Source organism: Melospiza georgiana, chromosome 26 (genome assembly GCF_028018845.1).
Source record: "Melospiza georgiana isolate bMelGeo1 chromosome 26, bMelGeo1.pri, whole genome shotgun sequence".
Taxonomy (NCBI): domain Eukaryota; kingdom Metazoa; phylum Chordata; class Aves; order Passeriformes; family Passerellidae; genus Melospiza; species Melospiza georgiana.
The window spans coordinates 6,195,881-6,219,690 of record NC_080455.1 but is presented as its reverse complement, the minus strand read 5'-3'; the positions used below and the strand labels follow the sequence as shown (position 1 = coordinate 6,219,690).

The window sequence follows — 23,810 nt, the reverse complement described above, 5'->3', positions numbered from 1 at the left end:
AAATGACCTAAAGCAGTCATGGAGCTTAACTGTTCGTTTACAGGGTGCTGCCCCTCAGCCTCTCACCATCCCTGTGCTGCTCCTGCTCCAGCCCCTGCACCCTGGAGATGCTGAGGCTCCTTAGCTGGGATTCACAGCTGATGCTCCACACGAGAATTTTTATTTTTCCGAGTTTTGCTTTTCCTGTTTCTTGGTGTTGGGCTGCAGAATTTTTTCTCCTGGATTCCCTTTCTTCCCTCAGTCCCCAAGGTCTGCATCATCTTCCATGGGAAGTGTGTGAGGTGTCCTTGCTCCTAGAAGTGTCCCAGGCCTGGCAGCAGAGGTTTGGGTATTTTTGGGTGGAGTGGGGAGAAAGGAGAAGCAGGGAAGGCCATTTGGCTGTGGTGGCAGCTCCTCCCAGCTCCCAGATTTCCTTCCTGCCCCTGCTGTCCTGTGTAATCTGTTTTACAGCTCTGCTGTTTTGGATGGAGAAAGAGCAGAATTTATGGTGATGGTTGATTTATAGATTAACTGCAACACCATTTGCTCTCAGGCAGATTTGGCAGAGCAAGACCCTTTTCTGTTGATAAAAGGGAGAGAGAAAAGAACAGGGATATTCATTAAAAGGGATAAAAGGAAAGTGAGATAAAGTATGGCCAGGCAGAGCAGCTTTTCACTCTCCTGACTTTTCTAAAATGAAGGTGAAATCTGCTTTGCTTTCTGCCCTGAGAATCCGTGTGCATGTGGGTTTGCTGGAGATGCTTGGGAGGAGGGATGTGTTGGGACGCAGAGCTGGATCCCCCTGTAATTCCCTGATAACTGAGAGCAGGGAGTCATTAATCCAGCCCTGCGAGCTGCAGTCATTAGTTAATCAACACAAAGCACTCCCAGCCCTCTCCCCAGCCCTTTTTCCTGGAGGTGGTGCTGTGGGAGAGGGATGTCCCCTCAGCAAGGGGACAGTGCTCACTGCTGGTTTGCTCTCGAATCCATGGGGTCACCACGTGCTGCAGCACCTGAATCAGCTCTGCCTTGGATTATCTTCCCAATCAGGTGCTGCAACTGCAATAGTGGAGATTTCTCTTTTTAATAGACTCAGGTTTTTGTGGTCTTTCGTTAGGCTGTTGTAGACAGATTATTAAAAGGTCATTTTTGTGCCGCAGAGGAGGCACAGGATTTGGGGAGTTAGGGCTCAAGTATTGCCTTTCTTCATTCACCCTCTTCTAACTGAGAGAAAATGCCAGAAAATGAAGGTCAAGCCAGACTGGGGATTGATGGAATCACTGTGGGACTTGTCTGAGGAGGCACAGACGGATAGATCTCAGCCTCAGCACCCCTTTCACTCAGCTCCCTGCTGTCTGTGCTTCCCCTCCTTGGTTTTTATTTTCACCCAAACCTGCTGCAAAAGGCATGGAATTATTCTGTGCTTTGCTGCCATTTCACTTTTCAGTCCCTGCATTTTATGTCCATCTTTGCTGAGCCCGTTCCGTTGGTTGAAATTAGAAATCGTAGAGGTTGATGTTCATCTGTTGTACCCGAGCCAGCAAAGACGAGACCCTTCCCACCTGTGCTTCCTCTTGGCACTTTCCGGGATGGTTTTAGCAGGAGGAGGTGCTGGTCTGGGGCCACAGCAGCATCCTGGGGTGGTCCCTGCAGTGGCTGCAGCCCCAGCTGCACTGGGAGAAGCAGCTCTTTGATCCAGGAGTGCTCTTGCTCCAACCATTACCTGCCTTCTCAAAGTGCCTGCTCAGAGCTCAGGCCTGGTTTGAAATGAAGATCTATGCAAGTCTGACAGGATCACAGACTGGTTTAATAACAGAGGCTTTTGAGCAGAGCAGGGGCTGGAGGGGAGGGAGATGTGCTTCCATGCTCCATCTCCCTCCTTCAGCCTGATCTGCCTGCCCGTGGGACAAGGAGCTTGCAGATTCCAGCTTGGCACAGAGCTGGCAGCAGGGCTTGGGAGGGCTGGGAGGGAGCAGGAGTGCTGCTGCAGAGCTTTGTCTTAATTCACATTTTGTTAACACGTTGGCAGAAATCAGCGGGGATTTTTTTTTTTTTTCCTTTACTCAGCAGGGAAAATTGTCGAGGGGTGATGCCAAGTGCAGCACAAGTGAGGTTTAAAATAAGAGGAGCCTGTAGTAATGACAGCACTTAAATAGCACTCGGTGCTGTCTGAGAGCTGAGCACTCGTTAACCCCTTAATGTTCCGAGGAATAAATGTGCTGGGTTTGCATCCACTTCATTTCCAGCTGCCCAATCAGCCGCACAGAGGGGATCAAACAGGAGAAACAAAGGAACTTTACAAACTGTGTCAGTGATCTTTATCAAATCTCAGCTACAACACTTGTGGCTTTGATGCTGACAAGAACACAGCTCTCACTTCAAAGCAGTTGTAGTTGGGAACGGTGCAGTTTGATGGATGAGGAGCATTAAACCTTTGGAATGCTGGATTTTTTCCTCCTCAGAAAAGAAAAGAGTGTGTGTGTGTGTAGAGGCATTGCACCTCCAGCACAAGGGGTTTCCTAATCTAAGAATATCTTTCATTACTCAGGAGCAAATTTCTTTTGTTCTGCTGGAGGCAATTATCCTGTTTTTTTCAAGAATTCGTGTTGCTGTGCCCGGTGAGGTAGGCAGCTCACACAGGTCACTTGGTACAAGGCACAGATAGCTCTGATCTCCCCTGGTTACCTTTTTTCTCCTTGTTTCTGGAGCTGAAATGAGCTATTATTTCAGAATACAGGCTCTTTGAAGCATAATCTTTGCTTTTCTTTCTATTTGTATGGTATCCAGTACAAAAACAACCAGTAATTAATAATCTGATTGCCAGTTTAGGGAAATAAATCTGATGTGAACAGGTTCTTCCAAACAAATAGGGGAATGGCAAGGGGATGAATATTGTAGTCATTCATCTCTGTTGAATTGTGTACTAATTATCTTCTTGGCTAAACTGAATGAGTAAATGACTTCATAATGTTTTTCCCCAAACACCTTTTCTTAGTAAAATGGCTCCTTCATGCTGCTCATTCACTGCAGGCAGAGGCAGGCTCTGGGTTATTTTTACATGTGGAGGGAGAAACTCCAATGTGCTCTGCAATTTTGTGCTTTGTGCCTGGCACTTGTGCTGTGGAGCCGACTGGACTGGGGCACAGAGAGTCCTTCCAAGAGCAGATGGTTGTTCACATTAAATTCTCTGCATTTAAAAAAAAAAAAAAATGTATTTGAAAATTGCGTTTGGAGTTCTGGAAAAATCTCCTCTTTGTGTTCCTCGAGTCGGGGGTGAGTGAATCACACTGAAAGTAGCCCATTGTGCTAATCTTGGAGCTCAGTTGTACCTCTTGAAAATTCATATTGCTTTAAAATCTGAATTTTAAAAAGCTCCTGTCTAATGTCACTTCTTGAAACTAATGGCTCTTTAATCCTATTTCTAGCTCAAGGCAACTCTAAGGGTTGGAGAGTCTTTCAGAAGTACATGATTGGCACAAGTTAGGCTTGACTCTAATCTCCCAATGCTCAGTCTCCAGGGATTTGATCCCAGCCTCAGAGTAACCTGAGATATCCTGCCCATCCTTACTGGAAAACAAATGGAGATTTTGCAGTCACAACTTGAGTTTCTTTGGGGAAGGAGGAAGTTTTTCACCCTGCTGCTCTGTTGGCAGCAAAATCACTGCCATTTCTTCACATTGTGGGTGATGAGCAAGTTCTGTGTGTGGAAAGGGGTTGTCTGCAGTGAAATGGGCCCTGTGGGTGATACTGGGTGTGTTTGGTGGTGCCCAGGCCCTTCTGAGCAGGTTTGCCCTGATTTTCTCCCCGTGCTGCTTCCCCAGGGGTTGCATTTAGCATTTGTGGGAGGCAGGTGTGTTTGGTGTGTTTTGGAGTTGTGATTTGGTCCTGTCATTACCTATTTACTCCTAATTATGGCTTTTGGAGCTGATACTCCCCAGCCTCTGTGTTTATCTCTCACTCTGGGTGTATTTCAATAAAAATGTCATTATTTGAGATCATTGACACTGCTGGTTAAAGATACTGAATCCCATCATCCATTGTCCTGTGAAGTGATCCATTCAAGATAAAACTGCAGGCACTTGATAAAGGCTCTGTCCTAGGAGCTCCCTGCTCCCCGTGTGATCTTATCTCCAGGCAGGGTTTGCATTGCTGATGGAAGGAGCCGCAGCAGAAGGGGAGAGGAGAGGGAGGCCAGGGATTCTCCTTTCCTAACCAGGGTCTTGAGAAGGGGAAATGGGAAATTTCCAGCCCATTCAGCGCGGCCCAACCTCAGATTTGGTGAGGGGAAGAAGGAAGGGAGTTGATTTCAGTGTTTTAATGAATTGTTGGGAGAGAGGGATGACGGGAGGTTAATTAGGAGGAGGGTAAAGGTGAGGAAAAGAGATGTGACCATGGAAGGGAGGTGACAGTGCTACCAATAAAGGGACAACCTGTTCTTCTTAAAATACCTTTTTTCTTTCCTCATACAGGCAAAACTGCTTAAAATAGTGTTGCACAGCAGGATCCCTGTGGGTCCCTTCCAGCTGAGGATATTCTGGGAGATTCTAGCATGGAAACCCTCACTTCTACCCTGAGCTGTGCTCCGACACAGCGAGGAGATGTTGTTTAATGTTTTACCTTGTAGAAAAGTGAGGCCTCAGGAGCAGGATCTGAACTTGGCAGGGAGGGGCCACCCTGTGCTAATGCTGGTTCTTAATGCTTCTGTTGGGTGATAAATATTCCTGATGGACCAAGGGGTTTTCTTTGGAGGCTTTGCTGCTGTTGTGGGGGCTAAAGATGTTGAAGGTCGGGGTTCAGATTCTGGGTTTATGGGCACCCTTTGCCTTACAGAGGCTGAAATAGCAGCTTTTCATTCTGCCTGTCATGGCTGAGAGCAGGTTGGCATTTGAATCTTGAAGGGTCACTGTTCTTGGCACAATTAAATCTGCTTTGAAGACAGATAACTCACCCCAGCTTGACACGTTGGCCTGGACATTTTAAATGTGCTGCTCCCGTTCTGTTTGTGTTCCTTATTCCATAATTATGGAGCGTTAAGCTGTGTGGGGCCTGCCTGGGCAGACCTTGTGCAGACCCTGTGAAATTGAGTTTCTTACCTTCTCCCAGGAATGGCACTGAAGTGACATTTCCAGAGTCTTGTGGTTGAACCTCCCCCTGCCCACGGAGCCCAGAGTCCCAGAGAGTGGGGTGTGGGATTTGATGAACTAATCACTGCTTAATTGGTCTGTGTTGGTGCAGGAGAGTGTAAATGAGGTGTGGAACAAGGTGTAACTGGCAAAACCTCTGGGGGTGACAGCTGGAGTGGGAAAAGGTCTTGGAAGCTTTGGGTGAAGTGACAGGATGGTCTGGTCCTCTGCCAAAGGCAGGGATGGCTTCAGGTGAGAAAAATCCTCTTAAGTAAGCAGAAAACAGCTATGAGGCCTTTGCTGTGGATGGAGCTTTAGGGTTTTGGCCACTGGAAACCAAAACTGAGCTTGGCTGCCTTTGAGGAAGCAGCAGGGAGGGGAGAACCTGGGCCAAGCTGCCCAGGTGAATTCTCTGCCACATCATTCCTTGGTGGCCCCCAAAGGCGTCCCTGCATCCCAGGATGGCCTGAATGCTCCTTTTTACTGACACACTTGTTTAATTCTTAATTCACAAGACATTTGCTTATTTATTCTCATTGTTCCTGATAATAATTCTAAACCATTAGAGGGGAAAATTGTATTCAGAAATGCTGTTTCACACTTTATTTGTTTGATGATTTAGAGCGATAGAAAATAGCACATTTGCTGGCTTTTATAGTCTGATAATTATCCACATCCATCAAGCCCCATTCCAAGGGAATAAACAAAACACCAAGAAAATTACTCTATTAATGATATCCTATGATGGCAAATAGGACAGACCTCTCTTTTGTGTTAAGGAGAGAGAGGGGATTGTCCAGTTCAGCTCATGCTGGGAAGGAATTCCTGGCTGGGAGGGTGGGCAGGCCCTGGCCCAGGTGCCCAGAGCAGCACCAGGGTCTCTGGAATGCCCAAAGCCAGGCTGGACAGGGCTTGGATCAGTCTGGGACAGTGGGAGGTGTCCCTGCCATGGCAGGAGTGGAAATGGATATTTAAGATCTCTTCCAACCCAAACCATTTTGGGATTCTATATTAACAAAAGCAAGCCACCACTCCAGGATGATCTTTTCCTGATCCATTTATAGCTTTGGGGCAAAACCTTTTGGACTTGTGATTCTGACTCGAGGGCTCAGAAAATTGCGTGGAAGTAGAGCTCAGAAATGCTGGATTTAGGTTTCATGAAATAAGTTTGGGAGCTGAGAGTCTTTCCCAGAGAACAGCAAGTTCTAGATGTGTACAAGTGGTACTTGATCCACTTCAGGGATTTTCTGTTGTTTTGGTGGAAAGTAGAAAAAGGTAATTTAAAAGGCTCAGTATATTACTTTCAGGTTGTTGACTTGGGGGTAGGATGACATTTGAGTCACAGAACTATAACTTTTTTTATCTCGAGCTGCTTTTTCTTTCCCCGTTGTGTAAATCTCCCGCTCCCTGGCAGAGCAGCAGCACATTTTTCCTGCTGTAATCCCCAAAGTGCTGAGTGGCAGGGTTTGGGTGAAGCCTGGCCCTTTGTCTTGGTCACCCTGTGCAAGGCTGAGCCTTGGAACCAGGCTGGAGGTTTGATTTATCTGCACCCACAAAAAAAAATCACACCTGCTGCTTTCCTCTGTGGCCATCAGTGTCCCTTGTCCTGGGGACAGAGGGGCACGTCCAGGCCAGTGTTCCCAGCACTGGGGGCTCCTGCAGTCGTGCCTGAAGAAAAGGGAATTATTGGCTGTTTTTCACCTGTGGAATTGAGGTTCTGCAGCTGAGCTGAGCAGTGGGGATGGTGACAAACTGTGCCGAGGGACGCAGGGGTGCTGGCTCTCACAGAGAGCAGGGGGCATCACTGGCACCCAGAGCCAGCCCTGCTGGGCGCTCGTGGCTCAGAGGGGCAGCACCCCTTGGATTGCAGCAGTTTTTAATCTTTCCATTGTTGTTCTGCCTCACAATCAATCATTTTGTGTGTAGATGCAGCTCAATCTGTGCCGTACGTGCAGGAGCCTTCTGCTTCTCCTCCTGGTTTTAAATAGCAGCCCAAATTCTGTCTTTATTGCCTATCTTTATGTAAATCAGATTTGTGAGCATAACTTAAAGCAGAATTTGACCTACTTTTAATTCTCTTCTGCAGTTAATATTTTGAATTCCTAAGAATAAACGCAGAGGGATGTGTAGGCTCTGCTTCCTAAAGACTGGCCCAAAGAAAAAAGTTAATTTCTAAAATTGGACTCAGCTATTACCATTCTGTGCTGGGGTATTTTGATTTGTATATTATTACATACGGTTCTTTTTTATGAGCTGGAAATTCCTCCTCTCTGGCTGGTTTCTATCCAAGCAAGTCTTTTTTCTTTGTCTCTCCATGGGCTGTTCTCTGAAGCCTTGCTTGGCTTTTTGCAGGCTGCAGTTTCAGATAACACAATAACCGTGTTCCAATGTATTAAACTTTTAACATCCTCAAGATTCAATTAATCTTATCTTTACAACTCCCAATTACAGGCACTAATTAAGTGAAGGTTGCATTGTAGACTGGGGATATTACATTAATCATCAGCAGCCTTGTAGCCATAAATTAGTTCTTTCCCAATCCTTCAGCATTTTTCCCAGAAGGAATGGAATGTCTCATTTCCCTGTTTTAAGGGACATTAATCCCACAAAGGAGCTTTGGATCGGGATTAGTTTTATCACATTTATGTAAGTGATGAATGGTCTTTGTAAAATAAAAGCCACTAGCTTTGTCCCAGACAAATGAAATTGAATTGTTTGATAATTATGCAATTTAAGGCACTGTCAAACTTTGGTCAGGGAATGTTGGGAGTCCATTGCTGCATTTATTATTTTACAAGATTAGGTGCTGCATAGTGTTTTACCTTAAATTTTTTCTCAAGCCATCAGTTCAAATCAGCTTAGTGCCTAAACCCTGCAGGGCCCTGTGTGGGATTTGTGTGCTGTCATGCCCCTGCCAGGCCAGCCCAGGTGTGTTTGATTTCCTGGCGCAGGTTGAGTGTTGAGCTGCTTCTCCAGCTGTGGTTTTACACGGGAAAATGCAGAATTTGTCTGGCTGAAACCCACAAATTCAGGTGCATTCTGAGGGGGCAGTGCTGGGCACCTGTTGCTGAGTCCCCTCCTGCAATTTCCTGATCCCTGTGAGGGATAATGAGAAGGATGGGTTTGACATCTTTATTGGAAACAGCAAAAATAATGCATTTTTTATTATTCACTTTGAAGAGAAGTTATAGCTGGCAATAAATGCCATTCCCACAAATGTAAATTCTCAGAATTCTCCGTCACAAAAAGCAGGGAGAGCCATATTTAATTTGCTGCAGAATGTAACCAACGATTTACAGATTTCCGCTGGCAATATTATTGTGTGTCATCATGTTAAACACGTCGAAATGTGTCCTGGTATTCAGCTCCCTTCTTATAACCTGAACACATAAATCTCTGTCACCTGGGCTTTGCTCCTGAGGATGTTGTGAACCTCAAAGCACTGAGAGAACTAACAGCTTTTTGGGAAGAAAAAGCCATTTGAAACTTGCCTGGTGTTTGTACGTGCTGGGCACACCCAGCCCTGTGGCTGGGACCTGAGGGACAGCTGATTGTTTTTCCAGAATTATGTTCAATAATTTGCACTCCAAAAAAAATTCCAGCCCAATTCTTTTGCGCTTTACTGACCCCAAATCTAAGAGCATTGTCTTTAGGAGGTGTAGAAGTTGTTCCCTACACCCTTTAATGATGTTTTCATCAGCAGGCATTTTCAGGGTCACCTCATCAAGAAAATTATTGAATACTTGAATTCCATTATTTCACATCAGACAATAAAATCCAGCAGGGACATAAGGATTGAGCCATGACTGCTTGAGCTGAAGAATATTCACTTTTTTGGAATAAAATGAAAGCTATTTGCACAGAAAAAGGCTTATTCTTTTCCAGAGCACACAGACCCTCCTTCACACCTTTCCAGCCCATCTGTTTCTTGCTTATTAATATTTAGCACAGTTTTATTTTGCAGATATTTTCCCCATGGAGAACACACCTGCTGTTCCCTGCACTCAAGTTATTCCTGGGGTTTCCACTGCTGCATCATCACTTTGTCTTCTCCATTTTCCTTCTACTTTGTGCAATCTTGTGATGCTGTTTGAGAAGGTGCCAGAAAAACACCTGAGGACTTTTATTAAACATGTCTGAGGACTTTTATTAAATGCTGTTTTTTCCATGGATTGTGTGTTACTGATGCCTTTCAGACACACAGAATTTTGGTTTTATTGCCAGCCATTGTGTGCTGTGCTCAGGATTATTGCCCCACTTGTTCCTAGCCTTTCCTTTCCCTGTTTTTACATTTAAAAATGTATTGATTTCATCATATCTAATGATCTTTTGGTTTCTGTCCGTTCTGTTCTCTCCTCCCAGGTACGCCATTCCTCCAGAGCACGGCAAGAGGCTGGAACGCCTGGCCAAAGGTGAGCCTGGCTTTGGGCTGGGCTCAGCAAGGACTGGCACTAACTGAGCCTGCTGGGCACTTGAGGGGCTGCTGGAGGAACCTGCTGAGCTGGGCAGCAGCTTCAGAGCCAGAGAACTTGGCAGGGAATTTAAATTTTGCTTCCAACCCTTCCCTCCGAGCCTCGGTCTCGTGGCATGGCCTGACCTGAACTAAACTAAACTAAACTAAACTAAACTAAACTAAACTAAACTAAGCCTGACCTGACCTAAAATTCCTTAAAAACCTTTGGATTTTGAGGCATTGAGGCCAAACCCTCCCATGTCTGTGGCAGTGGGTTTAATCCACAAGGGTTTGGGTTGTAAAGGCCCCTAAAAATCCTTTCATTGCACCTTCCACTGGATCAGGAATGCTCCCAGGGATGGGGCAGCCACAGCCTGTTCCAGTGTCTCACCACACCACAGCAGACATTTTCTTTCTGATATTGAACCTAAATTTCCCCTCTTCCAGTTTGTAGCCATTGCTCCTTCACCCTATAAATATATTTTGTATTTGGTGGTTTTCCTTTTACGTTAGCCTCATCCTCCCTTATTTTCAGTGCAATGAAGTTCATCTTAAAAAGGAAGAAAAAATGAAAGGGAGGGAAAAAGAAAAGGAAAATGGGAGTGAGGGGAAGGGAGAGTTACTTTGAGCTGTGGCAGACTCCCACCTCTCAAGCTTCAGGGAAGATGTCTGGCTGCAGAAGTGGATATGTTTTAATTTGTTGGTGTTGTTTCTATTTTTGTCCACTTGCAAATGTTCAAGGAGCTGCCCAGCTAAAAAAAGCTGCTGGCCCAGAATAATTAACTCCAAATCTCTGTGGTTTAATCTCCAGCGAGGCAAGTGGGGTGGTTTAAATCTGCTGGTGAAGGTAGGAGCAGGCAGGGAAATCTGGAAGGTTCTACCCTGATGCAAAAGAAAAGTTCTAATGCTGATTTCCCAGGCAACAGAGAAATTCCTGAGCTGCCTTTTCCTGCTGAGCACACTCCAGGCTGTCCAGCTGATTGTGTGGGGTAAATGCAGAGTAGCTGAGATGAGTGTCCTGGGGCTTGGTGCTGTTCTCCTGGGCTCTGAGCTCCCTGATCCCTAAATACAAATAACACTGGAAATGGCTGCTCAAAAACGTTGCAGTGCAAAGCTACAGCTCAGTAATTTGCTCGGTTTTAATCTATGAAAAAAAGTAATTTTTATAAGAAGTCAATCAATCAGATGACTTGTGTTCTGCAGACTCTGAAATACCACTCCAAGTCTGACAGGAGCAATAATAAGTTTCTTGCTGTTTGTAACTAATTTTTACGGATGATCAATTTTGAGGCACGGAGATGGTTTGTGCTGTAAAACCAGGAGCAAATTATCAATGATCTGGTCTTTATTTTAGTTTCCTGTCTCTAGAAGCTGGGTAGGTGATGATTTAACTCTGCAAAGAGCCAAAATTGCTGCCTGGCCATTCCCCTGTCCTGTGCATCAGTGGGGAGAAGTTTACTATGGAGAAATGAGTGTGCAATTAATATGGAAAATGAATAGCTGAGCTGTAAATGGGCTCACTGGGAGAGCCATGGAGCCCATGGAGAGAATGTTAATGTGTTGCCATGTTATTGGTGCTAATCACTTAAAATGTGCTTCTTTATTAGTGGCTTTAATGAGAGCCACTTAAACTGTGCATTAAAAAGAGGAACTGCAGAGAGGGACGACAGACTGGGTAGCAGACAGTCATAATTTGAATTGAAATGCTTTTAGAGCAAAAATATAAGTAAACCTGGAATCCAGTAATCCTTTTGACTTTCTGAAACCCCTTCCATTATGTCTCATCAATTAATGTTGGTTCCAGAGCTTGGGTTATTTGTTTTGCTAAGCTGTGATGGGTTTGAGTCCCTACAAACACACAGTTTGTTACGGAGTCAGCCACTTGGAGGGAAGGACATAGTGAGGAAAATTGGGCTGAGCTGCCAGTGAGGGGTTTGGACATTGGTTACTAATTAATTATTTGTGATTGAGTGGCAGAATTTATAACTCAGTGGCAGAATTTAACACTTGGGGGTGATGAGGTGCTGACTGGGTCAGCTCCTGCTGCCTCTGCCACTTGTTGGTGACCACTGTGAACGTGTCCCTCGTGCCACTGCCTGGGATGAGGCCCTTTCCTTTCCCTGAATATTAACATTTTTCCCTTTAGGTAGTGATATGTAGGGCAGGTTGATGTGGAATCTGGCAGGTTGTGTTGTTTTCCCAAGGACATTCCTTAGTGATGCTCCTCCTCCGAATGTCTCCGCAGGATTCTTCCCAGGAAGCTCTCAGGGATGTGATGCTTTCCTCCGTCACAAGATGACCCTCATTTCTCCCTCCATCCTGAAGAAATACGGGATTCCCTTTGACAGGGTAGGTCCCTGCAGGCTGTCCCTGCACAGCTCCTCTTTCCTGTCAACCCAGCAGAACCTCTGGGGGAATTGGCTTCATTTCCAAGGGCATTGTTGTGCCGAGCGCAGCCTGGGGTTCCAAGCAGCTCTGCTGCAAAAAAGGAGAATTTGGGCTTTGGCTGAGACACTGAAGAGAGGCAAAGCTGTCACTGAACAAACTCTGGCAGTGAGGGAGCCTCTCATGTGGAGAGTGACGAGCTGATAAGGATGGTCTGGCTCATCAAGGGGCAGCAAAGCCCCACTGGTGATTCTGAAGCTCTTTTTGATTTCCTCGTGGGTCCAGCGTGACCCAAAGTGGAGCTGGCTGTGCTGGTTCCCTGTTGTGTAAGTGTTCATGCTGCTCTCTAAGCCTGGAAGGATCCCTGCGGCTCTTAAGCCCTGATTTGAAAAGAGGGGTCATGTTTATTTGGTATGATCGTTTTAACGTGCTTATTCTTAAAGTCTTGTGGCAAGAAGTAAATCTCCTCAGCCAGGGGTGGTTACAGGGATTTGTATCTGTGCAGAATCACTCAAACTGCTGCTGCTGCTGCTGCTGGCTGTTGCCAGCACACGGAGCCAGAGCTGCCTGTGGGTGGGGGAAGTGTCACAGAGGCCTGCTCCAAACTGCTTTCATGGAATCATGGAGTGGGAAAGGACCTTAAATCCCAAACATGGCCAGGGACGCCTTCCACTGGCCCAAACTCCAAGCCCTGTCCTGAAACAGTGAAGTTTATTATTCACAAACAGGGGAAAGGTGCCGTTTTTCCTGAGGAACAGAGATAGGATTGGCAGATTTCAATGAAGTTGAAATAGGCAGCATTTATAAATCTCTATAATGCTGTTCTGGAAAAAAAAAAAGAAACAGATCAATACTAGGGCTTTTTAATAATTAAAAATGTGTATTTCTGTAATCTCCTATTGATTTCTCCATTTATTCCTCAAGAGCTTGCAGAAGTCAGTAAATTTGGGGCTTTCTTCATGAGTGGCAGTTTGTGCTGGCTTTCCTTCAATAGTTATTACTTTTCTGCATGGCCTATCCATCATCTGGAGTGTTTTCTAATTTATTGTGGGATAATGTTGACAGCAGTGCCATGGATGATGTGGGCTTGAAATGGAGACATCAGGATGTGCATTCACTGACAGGAACATCATCTGTCCATCTCCTGGAGCCAGCAGAGTGGCACTGCTGGGCTTTGTGGAGGGGCTGGGTGCAGGCTGGACTTCAGCACCTCCTCCTGAAATCCTGCAGGAGCTTCTTGTGCATCACAGCAGCTTTTATTCCCTCTTTCTCGAATTATTCTTCTGTTAATGACATCTGCGAGTTCAGATGTTGGCCCAGCCGAGGGGGAAGTGTTTGAAGCTCTGTGTGTTTCCATTTTGCATTTGGCCCCATCCTCGTGTGGGGAAGTGCAGTCCCCTGGGGTCCCTGTGGGCTCAGAGCTGCTGGGGTGTGGGCTGTGGCTGTGGGAAGGAATCCAGGCTGAATTCTTGGCCTGTGACAGCTGGGAGAGCTCTGTCAGCACTGCTGGTTGGAAGGACAGGGAAGGTCAAGCTCTGCCTCTTCCATTGCATTGATCTTTTGGAATGTTGCAGCCTGAGACCCCTTTGTAACTGGAGCCTGCAGGTGTAAATAGCTCAGGCTATGTGACCCCTTCCATCCACTGTTGTGAGTTTTTCCCTTAGGAGAAACCCTTGAGTATTCCTGCAGTTCACCAGGAGTGTTCCAGGCTCAGCCAAGAGCTGCTCTGCCCACCCTCCAGTGGGAAGAGATTTCATCAGTTGGGGTTTTTAACGAGTCTCTGTTCTCAGGCTGCTGCATTAAGTGACCTGTGGGGCGTCTCCTCCTTTTTCCTGCGTTTTGCAGATCACCCAGGAAGCCGGGGAGTTCATGATCACATTCCCCTATGGGTACCACGCCGGCTTCAACCACGGCTTCAACTGCGCCGAGTCCACCAACTTCGCCACCCTGCGCTGGATCGACTACGGCAAGATGGCAACGCAGGTGGGCAGCTGGGAGGGACAGCTGGGGCAGCCCTGGCACACACAGCCGTGCCCCCTGTTTGTCCTCACTGCCGAGGAGAGCACAGAAAGTGCCTCTGCTCTGGGGTGTGCTCTGTCACTGTCCCGTGTCGCTGGTTTTGCCTCTCGATAGTTTGTTTTCATGGAATTCACAGAATCCCAGAATTCACAGAATCACTGGGTTGGAAGAGACCTTAAAAGTCATTAAATCCAACCCAGCCCCAACACCTCAGCTGAGCCCTGGCACCCAGTGCCACATCCAGGCTTTGTTAAACACACCCAAGGGTGGTGACTCCACCGCCTCCCCAGGAAAACCATTCCAGAACTCTTCCACCCTTTCTGTGAAACACATTTTCCCAATATCCAACCTTTATTTCCCTTGGTGCAGCTTGAGTCTGTGTCCTCTGGTTCTGTCAGTTCCTGGAGAAAGAGCCCAACCCCACCTGAGCACAGGCACCTTTCAGGGAGCTGTAGAGAATGACAAGTTCACCCCTGAGGCTCCTTTTCTCCAGGCTGAGCACCCCCAGCTCCATTTTATTCTGAGGGTGTAGGAATGGTTTTCTCAAGTGCTGTATTCAGGTTCTGAACAGGTTGTTTTGGGATTGGTAAATTGGAATTAGTTTTCTGGTGCATCCAAACTGCGTTTCACAGTGAATAAGGTGACTGATGTAACTGAGCACAACTCATTAGGTACACACTGGAGGGGAAGGAATAAGCTGGAAATACTTTTAAGCTTTAATAACACTATGGTAATAACATTGAAAATACCTGGATTCCTCTAATCTGTGCACTCAGTTAAGTTTGGAGAGTTATGTTTGTGTGGTTATTTCTCATTAGGGCAGGTTCCTGGTGCACTTTGGTTTGTGACAGCTCTCCTGGTTTGAAGTCTGCAGAATAACTGAGCAGCAAAGCTCATTCCCAGTAGAATCTGGGAAGTTTTGCCATGGGCAGGGCCACCTTCCACTATCCCAGGTTGCTCCAAGCCCTGTCCAGCCTGGCCTTGGACACTTCCAGGGATTGGTCAGACATTTGGATTTGTTCTGGAGTTAAAGGGATGGTAAGAAAAACCTTAAACTGTAAGAGACCTCAAATCAGTGTCAGGTGTCTGAAACTCAAAAATAGCCAAGCAGTCTTGGTTTGAAAATGTAAAAAATGGTGATTGTCTGCTGTGACCTTGTAAAGCAGGTTTATGTGTAGTGAGTGGTCATGGTATTACACCCCAGAAAATGGGGTTTATCATGGAAATTCAGACAGACCCTTAACTACAACAGAGCCAGCAGGCACCACTCGAATATTAAAAGCAATTTTGGGCTCAGCCATGTGTTCACAAACAAGTGACATTTGGGAAGTGCAGTTTTAGATGGAGCCTCCATGCTTACATTGTCAGGCAGCGTAGCGTGAAATTACTGAACAAGCAGCAGCAGGGCAGGAGCAGATCTGGGGACACAAAGTGGAAGTGTGGAAGGAGATGCCCAATTTATTCCCACTGCACTCCGTGGCACTTGTCTGTTCTGAGCTTTTTTGCTTAATGCTGCTCCAAACCAGTGTTAATGAACCCGGGCTGGGGGTCCCAGCTGAGGGGGGACTTTGTTACTCTGTGTGGGCAAAGCTGTGTTTAAATCTCATGTGAGGTTAAGCAGGGACCTGGGGAATGATCAGCTGAGGGTGGGCACTGGAGCTGCCCGCACCTCTGTGGGGGGAGAGTTCCTGCAGAGACATCAGGAGGAAATTCCTGGCTGGGAGGGTGGGCAGGCCATGGCACAGGTGCCCCTTGGATCCCTGGCAGTGCCCAAGGCCAGGACGGACATTCCAGGACATGGAAGGAGTCCCTGCCATGGCAGGCATGGGATGAGATGAGATTTAAGGTCCCCTCCCCACCCACACCATTCCTGAGTATGTGATTTTTAATTAACTACCACAACTTTCCTATATTTCAGAAATGGCTTCATTGATTTATTTGTTCCCAGGCACAATTAGATTGTCCTTGCTCACATGCAGACAGGTTTGGGGATTTTTTTTTTATTACTATATACTCATTTATAGAAGTTCTTGGGAAGTCTGAGCTGGGCAAAGCTCTGCAGGCTCCTGCTGTTCCTGCAGTGACCCAGGTGGGGATTCCTCCTTTCCTTGGGCTGCCAGCACAGCCCTCTTGTCCTGCCTGCCCTCAGGAGAACGGGGACAAGGCCAGGCTCATAATTAGCCCCTTGTAATGCTCTCCTGGACATTATCCTGGGGAGGAGGTTTGGGCTGTGCTGTGCTGAGAGCTGTGTGGCAGTGGTGCAGTGCAGGGCAGGAAGGCAATGGTTCACCTCAGAGAGCAGAGCTGTGCTAATTGCCTGCCAGATGGGTGCAATGTTCTGCATCCCACAGAGAACCTGTAAAAAATACAGGATAACCAGCCTGGAGTGTAAAGATCAGCTGCTGAGACACTGGCCCTGCTCTAATGGTAGAACAAGTGTCAGGATTAGCAAAAAAAAAAAAAATATAGTAATGGCTGCAGAGTAGTGTGGGAAACTAACAGTGGGTAAATCCACTTGTATCTGTAAGTGAGAAACCAGGATGGGTAGATCCTTAGAAATTCCAGTGGAATTTGGTTTGGTGAATAGCAAGTGAATAATCTGAGCTGTCCTGTTTGGTCCAAAGCTTTTTGAGAATGTGGAGTCTTTCTCTCATTGGATTTTTAGTTAGAACAGGTGCTGTTGTCCCTTGGGTCTGCTTTTCTGATCCTCCTGCTCCTCCAGCCCCAGTGCTGAGTGTGGTTTGTGACAGAGAAATTCCACAAATTGTCTTTTGTGATGTGCAGAAATCCTCAGGACTGGTTCTCTGTGCTCTCAGCCAGTGTCAGGTCCAGAGGAAAGGTCTGGATCCTTCACAGCCTTGAGGGTGCCCCAGTGAGAGAGGGATGTCCCCATCCAGCTGGACAGGGCCCAGAAAGAAATACCAGATTTTAGCTGTTGTGCTGATGGAAATGTCTCCATCTGGCCTGGAGGAGCCTGGTGCTGCAGCTGAGTCCTCCCGGCCAAGGTGACTCTGAGGCCAAGCTCAGCTTTCCTCCTGCACCTGGTCCTGGGCTAAAGCTGAGGAGCAGATCCTTGTTTGGGGATGGAGGAGACCCCCAGTGATCCTGGGGTATAGCTGAGCACAAGATCTTTGTTTGGGGATGGGAGAGATCTGAACTGGTCCTGGGGTAAAGCTGAGCACAAGATCCTTGTTCAGGATTGGAGAATCCTGCACCTGATCCTGGGCTAAAGCTGAGGGAGCAGATCCTTGTTTGGGGATGGAGGAGACCCCCAGTGATCCTGAGGTAAAGCTGAGCAGCAGATCCTTGTTCAGGGATGGAGAAGCCTGCAGTGATCCTGAGGTAAAGCTGAGCAGAAGATCCTTGTTCGGGGATGGGAGAGATCTGAACTGGTCCTGGGGTAAAGCTGAGCAGCAGATCCTTGTTTGGGGATGGAGAAACCTGCAGTGATCCCAGGGTAAAGCTGAGCAGCAGAGAGACCCCCAGTGATCCTGGGCAAAAGCTGAGCACAAGATCCTTGTTTGGGGATGGGAGAGCCCTGCAGTGATCCTGGGGTAAAGCTGAGCAGCAGATCCTTGTTCAGGGATGGAGAGCCCTGCAGTGATCCTGGGCAAAAGCTGAGCAGCAGATCCTTGTTTGGGGATGGAGAAACCTGCAGTGATCCTGGGGTAAAGCTGAGCAGAAGCTCCTTATTTGGGGATGGGAGAGATCTGAACTGGTCCTGGGGTAAAGCTGAGCAGCAGATCCTTGTTTGGGGATGGAGGAGACCTCCAGTGATCCTGGGGTAAAGCTGAGGGAGCAGATCCTTGTTCAGGGATGGAGAAGCCTGCAGTGATCCTGGGGTAAAGCTGAGGGAGCAGATCCTTGTTTGGGGATGGAGGAGACCTCCAGTGATCCTGGGGTAAAGCTGAGCAGCAGATCCTTGTTTGGGGATGGAGAAGCCTGCAGTGATCCTGGGGTAAAGCTGAGCAGCAAAGAGACCCCCAGTGATCCTGGGCTAAATCTGAGCTGCAGATCCTTGTTCACTATTGGAGAATCCTGCACCTGATCCTGGGCAAAAGCTGAGCAGCAGATCCTTGTTCAGGGATGGGAGAGCCCTGCAGTGATCCTGGGGCTGCCAGGGCTGCTCCCATGTGCTGCCAGCAGCCCTTCCCAGGGTTGTGCTGTGGGTCCATCCCATTCCAGACCTCCCAGAGCCCTGGCAGGGAATGCTTCTGGGAGCTGCAGTCCTGTTTGGTGATGAGGCGTCGCTGTCACAGTGCGGCAAGAAGAGACAGGAGAAGGGAGCTCAGAGGGGTTTTCACAGCCTTGGAGATCCTGGCACAACGTTTCAGAGTCAGCTGTAATCCAAATATTTGCTTTGGACTTCAGCATTCCTGATTCGGCTGAGGAGGGATGGGTTTATTTGTATATAGCACAGTTAATGTTTGCCTGCACAGGCAGAGCTTAGGAATTAGGGAGAAATATTTCCCTTTGTTCTCTGTACTTGGAGTTCCTCAGCCATTTGTCTTCCATTTGTCAGATTTTTTTTTTTTTTTTCTGTTTGGTTGTTGAAAAAAGCTGCTGAGTGAAAGGCAGGAAATTATAATTTTCATTCCTTACTATATCTTTTATTAAATTTCTTTTTTATTTTGCACCACGAGCCTGCAGTTCCTGTTTGGTTTTTTGTTCCTGAAAACCCTTGGATGGCACCACCAGAGGATTTTAACAGCTGTGTCTTTGCCCAAATAACCCTTTTAAAGCAGGGGTTTCAGGAAAGTGCCCTCCCTGTAGTCACAGTGAGCCTCCTGCTATCCAGAGACCCTTTCAGAGTTTCAGCAGAAATTCAAATCCCACCTCAGCTTTTCTGTTTCTTTGGCAAACCGGACTGAAAATAAATGGATGGGAGTGGAGCAATCTCTGCACTTCCCTTTCAATTAAGTGCAGCCACTCCCGGAGAAGGTCTGGGCTCCTGCTGGCTGCCACTTTCACACCTTCCTTTATCTCCTGTTTACTCCAGAAAAACTGCTGGAATTCCCTCTCTCGACATAAAACAGGGTCAGGCTGCCCCTCCTGCCCAGGTCCTGCATTTTGGGCTCTGAATAAAACAGCTTTCACCTCATCCCAGGATCCTTTTCATGGTTTCTTGCTTCTAAACCTTCTGCTCACTCCTTTTTCTGTACTGTATATGAAATATAGAAACAATCTCAAATTTGCACTTGGAATATCTGTGATTTAATGTTGTCTAGCATATAATTTTCCAGCTAAAATTGAAGCTTTCTTCTTACTATTCACATTTTGGTAGATTTTTTTCCCCTTCAATGTGTCTGTATTTCCCAAGAAAATAAAACTTGTGAGGTTTTTGCAGAAATCTGTTTGGTAATACTGCAAAATTAGTCCCCAAAATAAGGCAAATCAGAGCTGTATTTTTGCATTACTTTGTGTCTATGCCTCAACTGACTCTAATTAGACCTTTTAAGCTTAGAGCACATAAAAAAATCTATTATGAAATAGCATTTCCATAGTTTATTTTTGTCAGACGTTCAAAATTGCTCTTTTACTCTAATTAGACCTTTTAAGCTTGGAATACATTAAAGAAATCTATTATGGAATAACATTTCCATGGTTTATTTCCATCAGACAGATTCAAAATTGCTCTTGTACAAATTCTTCCACCTTTCTTCATACTTATTTTCTTGTACTATTTGTAAACACTCCTAATGCTCTTGATTCTGTGCAAGAAAAAGGAACTTTTACAGCATTTTTTGTGCTGAGGTGGAAAGGGGACGGTTATTTTTTGGAAATGGTCTGGAAGCTTTGTTTTATCAGCTCTTTTCTGATCTCCTCTGCTGCAGTTCTGGCTGGGAGGTTCTGGAGAGGATTTTTGGTAATGAAAGACCAAAGTGGGGTTCTGTGAGCAGAATCAATCCTGGATTTGCTGGGATTTCCAGGATTTCCAGGATTTCCAGGATTTCCAGTGCTGGGGCTGCTGGGTGGGGGGGCTGAATGTCCCTGGGGGTCTCAGTGCCAGCAGCTCCTTCTGGGTGTTGGCATGGGTGATTTATTGATTTATTTTATTTTTTATCCTAGCTCTGGGATAATATTTTTATTTATTATTTATTATTTTATATTTTTAATATTATAATATTTTTATTTTATTTATTAATTTTATTTTTATCCCAGCTCTGGGATAATATTTTTTATTTTTTATCTTTTATTTTTATTTTTTATTTTTTTAGTTTTTAGTTTTTAGTTTTTAGTTTTAATATGATACTATTTTAATTTTATTTATTATTTTTATTTTATCCCAGCTCTGGGATAATATTTTTATTTTTTATTTTTTATTTTTTATTTTTTATTTTTTATTTTTTATTTTTTATTTTTTATTTTTTATTTTTATTTTTATATTTTATATTTTATATTTTATATTTTATATTTTATATTTTATATTTTATATTTTATATTTTATTTTTTATATTTTATTTTTTATATTTTATATTTTATATTTTATATTTTATTTTTTTATTATGATACTATTTTAATTTTATTTATTATTTTCATTTGATCCCAGCTCCGGGCCAACGCTCCCAGCGCGTTTCTGTGCCCCGCGGTGCTGTGTGTGAAGGGAGCGAGGGGCGGCTGTGCCCCGGCCCCACTCCTGCAGCCGGGGATGCTCCGGAGCTGCGGGGCAGCCGGGGGAGCGGGCAGGCAGCAGTGCTGCCCTGCGGCCAGGACAGGACAGGGGGTTCATGGCAATCCTCCCTAATGGTTTTGTTTGTCAGGCTCTGGAGGCTTTCCAGTGCGTTGGCTAATGAGCTGGGTTGTTGTTGATACCGCTAATTACTCTGCAAACGGGGGGTCAGGGCTCATCTTCCCTCCCACAGCTTCCAACCACCAGCATTAAACACACAACTGTGCACTTTGGGCTTTTCCTCCTCCTCCTCCTGCAAGCTGAATCCTCATTCACTGAATCCTCAATTCCCAGAATTGCTGCCATTCATCTTCCAGGAGCCCTCTTGGGCTGGCTGAGGGCGAGGAGAAGGAACCTGGAGCTTCAAACTGGGTTTTTGTGTCCTGTTAGATCCCAGAAACACACCTGATATAGGAACAAACTGGATTCCTGCTGCTGGTTGGGGGCTCGTTTCTCCCAAAAGCTGAAATTTCTCCCAAAAGCTGAAATTTCTCCCAAAAGCTGAAATTTCTCCCAAAAGCTGAAATTCTTCTCTCTGGGAGGTGTTGTCCGTGTTCCTCTGCTGCCTTTCCTTTTCCACCCCTCCTTCCCAGGAGCTTGCTTTTAGGCTTCATTTTTATTGTAAAGCAGGTAGAAAAGCTTTAAGCAAAGATTTTAGTCTGGCATTTAAAAGCTGAAAGAGCTTCAATTTCGAGCGTGTTGGGTTTTGTGATGGATGAATTTCCATTAAGGGAAAGTGGGAGGCTCAGCTGAGTCTTACCAACTGCTTTCATCTGAATATGAAGGGTTTTGTCCATGAAAACCAGTGGTGCCACTTAAAATATGTAATTTTGGTGACTATTTCTGCGTAAGGAAAAGGATTATTTTCCATTAACCTTTCTTGTGTGCTGGAACTGGTTCAGTTCAGTGTTAATAGTTAGGAATTGAGGGAAATATCCTCCCAAAACTCTTGCTGAAGGTTGAAGTTGAATGAGTCTGCACTTTTCCATAAATCATTTGATTTTATGACTTCGAGGAGACAGCCATTTTATTTGACTGTTATTTTATAGAGACTTATTTGTGTTTTTATGTTTAAAAATATTGCAAATAAGATAATGGTTGTACATTGCATAGCCACAAATTCCCCCCTATCAGTCTTGGAGTTAGAATTGATGGGACAGGGCTCCTGGTGTGGTCACATATTTTACCACAGGCTCCAAATTAGAGTTGCAGATAATAAAATAATGAGGAAAGGAAGAATGTTGTGGTTTCAGGCTGGAAAAAGGTTTAATTGTACATTTCCTTACAGTATTTTTCCATGTGCTTATAGTTAATAAAGCCATTAACTTATGGAAAAGGAGAGGTGAGGCTGGGAAAAGCTTTCAGAGAGTGGAATGAGAGAAGTTCCTGCAGATTTGGTGAATATGGAAACTCCTCTCGTTGCTCTTTTGGGTCTCGGCTCCCCTGCAACCGAGGGCACAGAACTGACCCTAAAGCTGTTGATTTTTGTTTGGTTTTTTCCACTCCCGTTTTCAGGACTTGCAGTGGCTCCTTGGAGAAGGCAGTTATGAATATTCTGCTGTTTGTTCCTCTGTTTGATCTGTGGCTCTGCCAGCCCTGCTGCTCCCAGGGCTGGGAGGGATGGAGGGGAGAGGGGAAGGTGCAGGGTGGGATCTCAGGGTTCCTGGGATTTCTCACTGCCGTTTGCACAGGATGTTCCTGCTGCCATTCAGTGCTGTGCTTTGGGTGATCACATCACCCTGAAATCCTTCTCGGGGCTGTTGATCCGTAGGAATTCTGTGAATTCCCAGACTGGAGCTTTGTGGTTCGGTTTTGTCTCATGTAAAGGAAATGAGGTTTCAGATCTCTCCTTAGGGGTGGTGTTTTAGTGTAGACGTGTTAGTTTTTTGGGTTTTTTTTCTATGAAGTTTAATAATAGAGGAATAGAAAAGTGTTAGAATTGGAGGGAATTTGGGAGGATATGTTCTGCAGAACCTGGGGTGGGGAGGGAAGAGATGGGAGCGTAGGCACCATGTCTTTTAGGAAATACATGTGTTTATGACCACAATGAAACACTTTGAAAGAAATACAGCTGTGTGTGTGTGGAAGGGGGAAGGCAGGGTGTGGGACTGGAGATCATTGCCAGGAACCAACCAAAGCAGGGATTGATGGCAAAGGCAGTTCCTCACCCTCCTGTACCCTCACTCTCCTCCTGGTCTCCCCCATTCTCACACACACACAGAGAACATTCCCTTCTCCAGCTGTGTTGGAAGCATCAGCAGGATCCCAGTGCTGCCTGAGGAGAAGGAATGAATGGAACAATGTCCTGGCCATGCTGGGGATGTGGCTGTGACACAACTGCAGCAGCTGAGGAAACAGCACTGCACGCTCCAGAAGGAGCCCCAGAGGAGGGAGGCTTTGTAAATTATTCACGCTGGCTGCCGTGAAAGCAATAGAATTAAATTAAAATTGAAATATAAACATCCATCATGGTAGATTTGTGGACAGAGAGGAGCTTGGCTGCTGTGGGGGCCACAGTGGCAGTGCTGAGTGCAGCCCAGCAGCATCCCCAGAGCTCAGCCTGGGCTTCTCCAGCTCTGCCCAGGGGCTGGAACTGCTCTGCAGCCCCTGCCCTCAGTGCCTCGGGCTGTGCTGGCACATTTGAAGGTGTGGGGGAGTCTGTGCTGCACCCCTTGGGTCCAACTCAGCATCGCCAAGGGCAGAGCTCCCTTTGAAGCCATTTTTCAGCCTCTGAGGAGTTCAATCCCCAGAGCTGTGCTGGGGAATGCTCTTTGTGTTCCTCTTTTAGCTCTGCACAGGTGCTTTTAAACTTTCTTAAGGGAAATGTGCTGAGTCCCTCAGGCCAGCACTGAGGGAGGTGCTGTGGGAAGCTGGGGTTGGAAGCCTGGGTGCCATCTGTGTTCCTGCCATGCTGTGGCCAAATTGCATTTCCAGCCTTTGTGGCCTCGGCTGTTTTTCATTAAATGGAGTTTTTCCTGAAAGTGCCTGTCCATAAATGCTCCTTCCCACTCAGCACACTGGGGTTACCAGCACTGCCCCAGCCCCTGCACAGTGAGAAACAGGAGCTGGAGGGTGTGGGATGGTGGAGAGCTGTGCAGAAGGAATCTCCTGTCTCCCTCTCTCAGTGAATTCTCAACTCTGGCCATAAATTATTTAGTGATGGCGGTGAAAAGGGAAGGGA

General features: G+C 46.1%; 1 protein-coding gene across 1 annotated transcript in view; it reads left to right on the top strand.

Moving 5' to 3' along the window:
* KDM4B (lysine demethylase 4B) overlaps positions 1-23,810 on the top strand; it is a 73,143-nt gene that overhangs the window by 19,894 nt on the left and 29,439 nt on the right. The window contains exons 6-8 of the mRNA XM_058041031.1: positions 9,465-9,514; positions 11,801-11,904; positions 13,786-13,923. Coding sequence (XP_057897014.1) covers positions 9,465-9,514; positions 11,801-11,904; positions 13,786-13,923 — 292 coding nt within the window. The remainder of the gene's footprint in view (positions 1-9,464; positions 9,515-11,800; positions 11,905-13,785; positions 13,924-23,810) is intronic.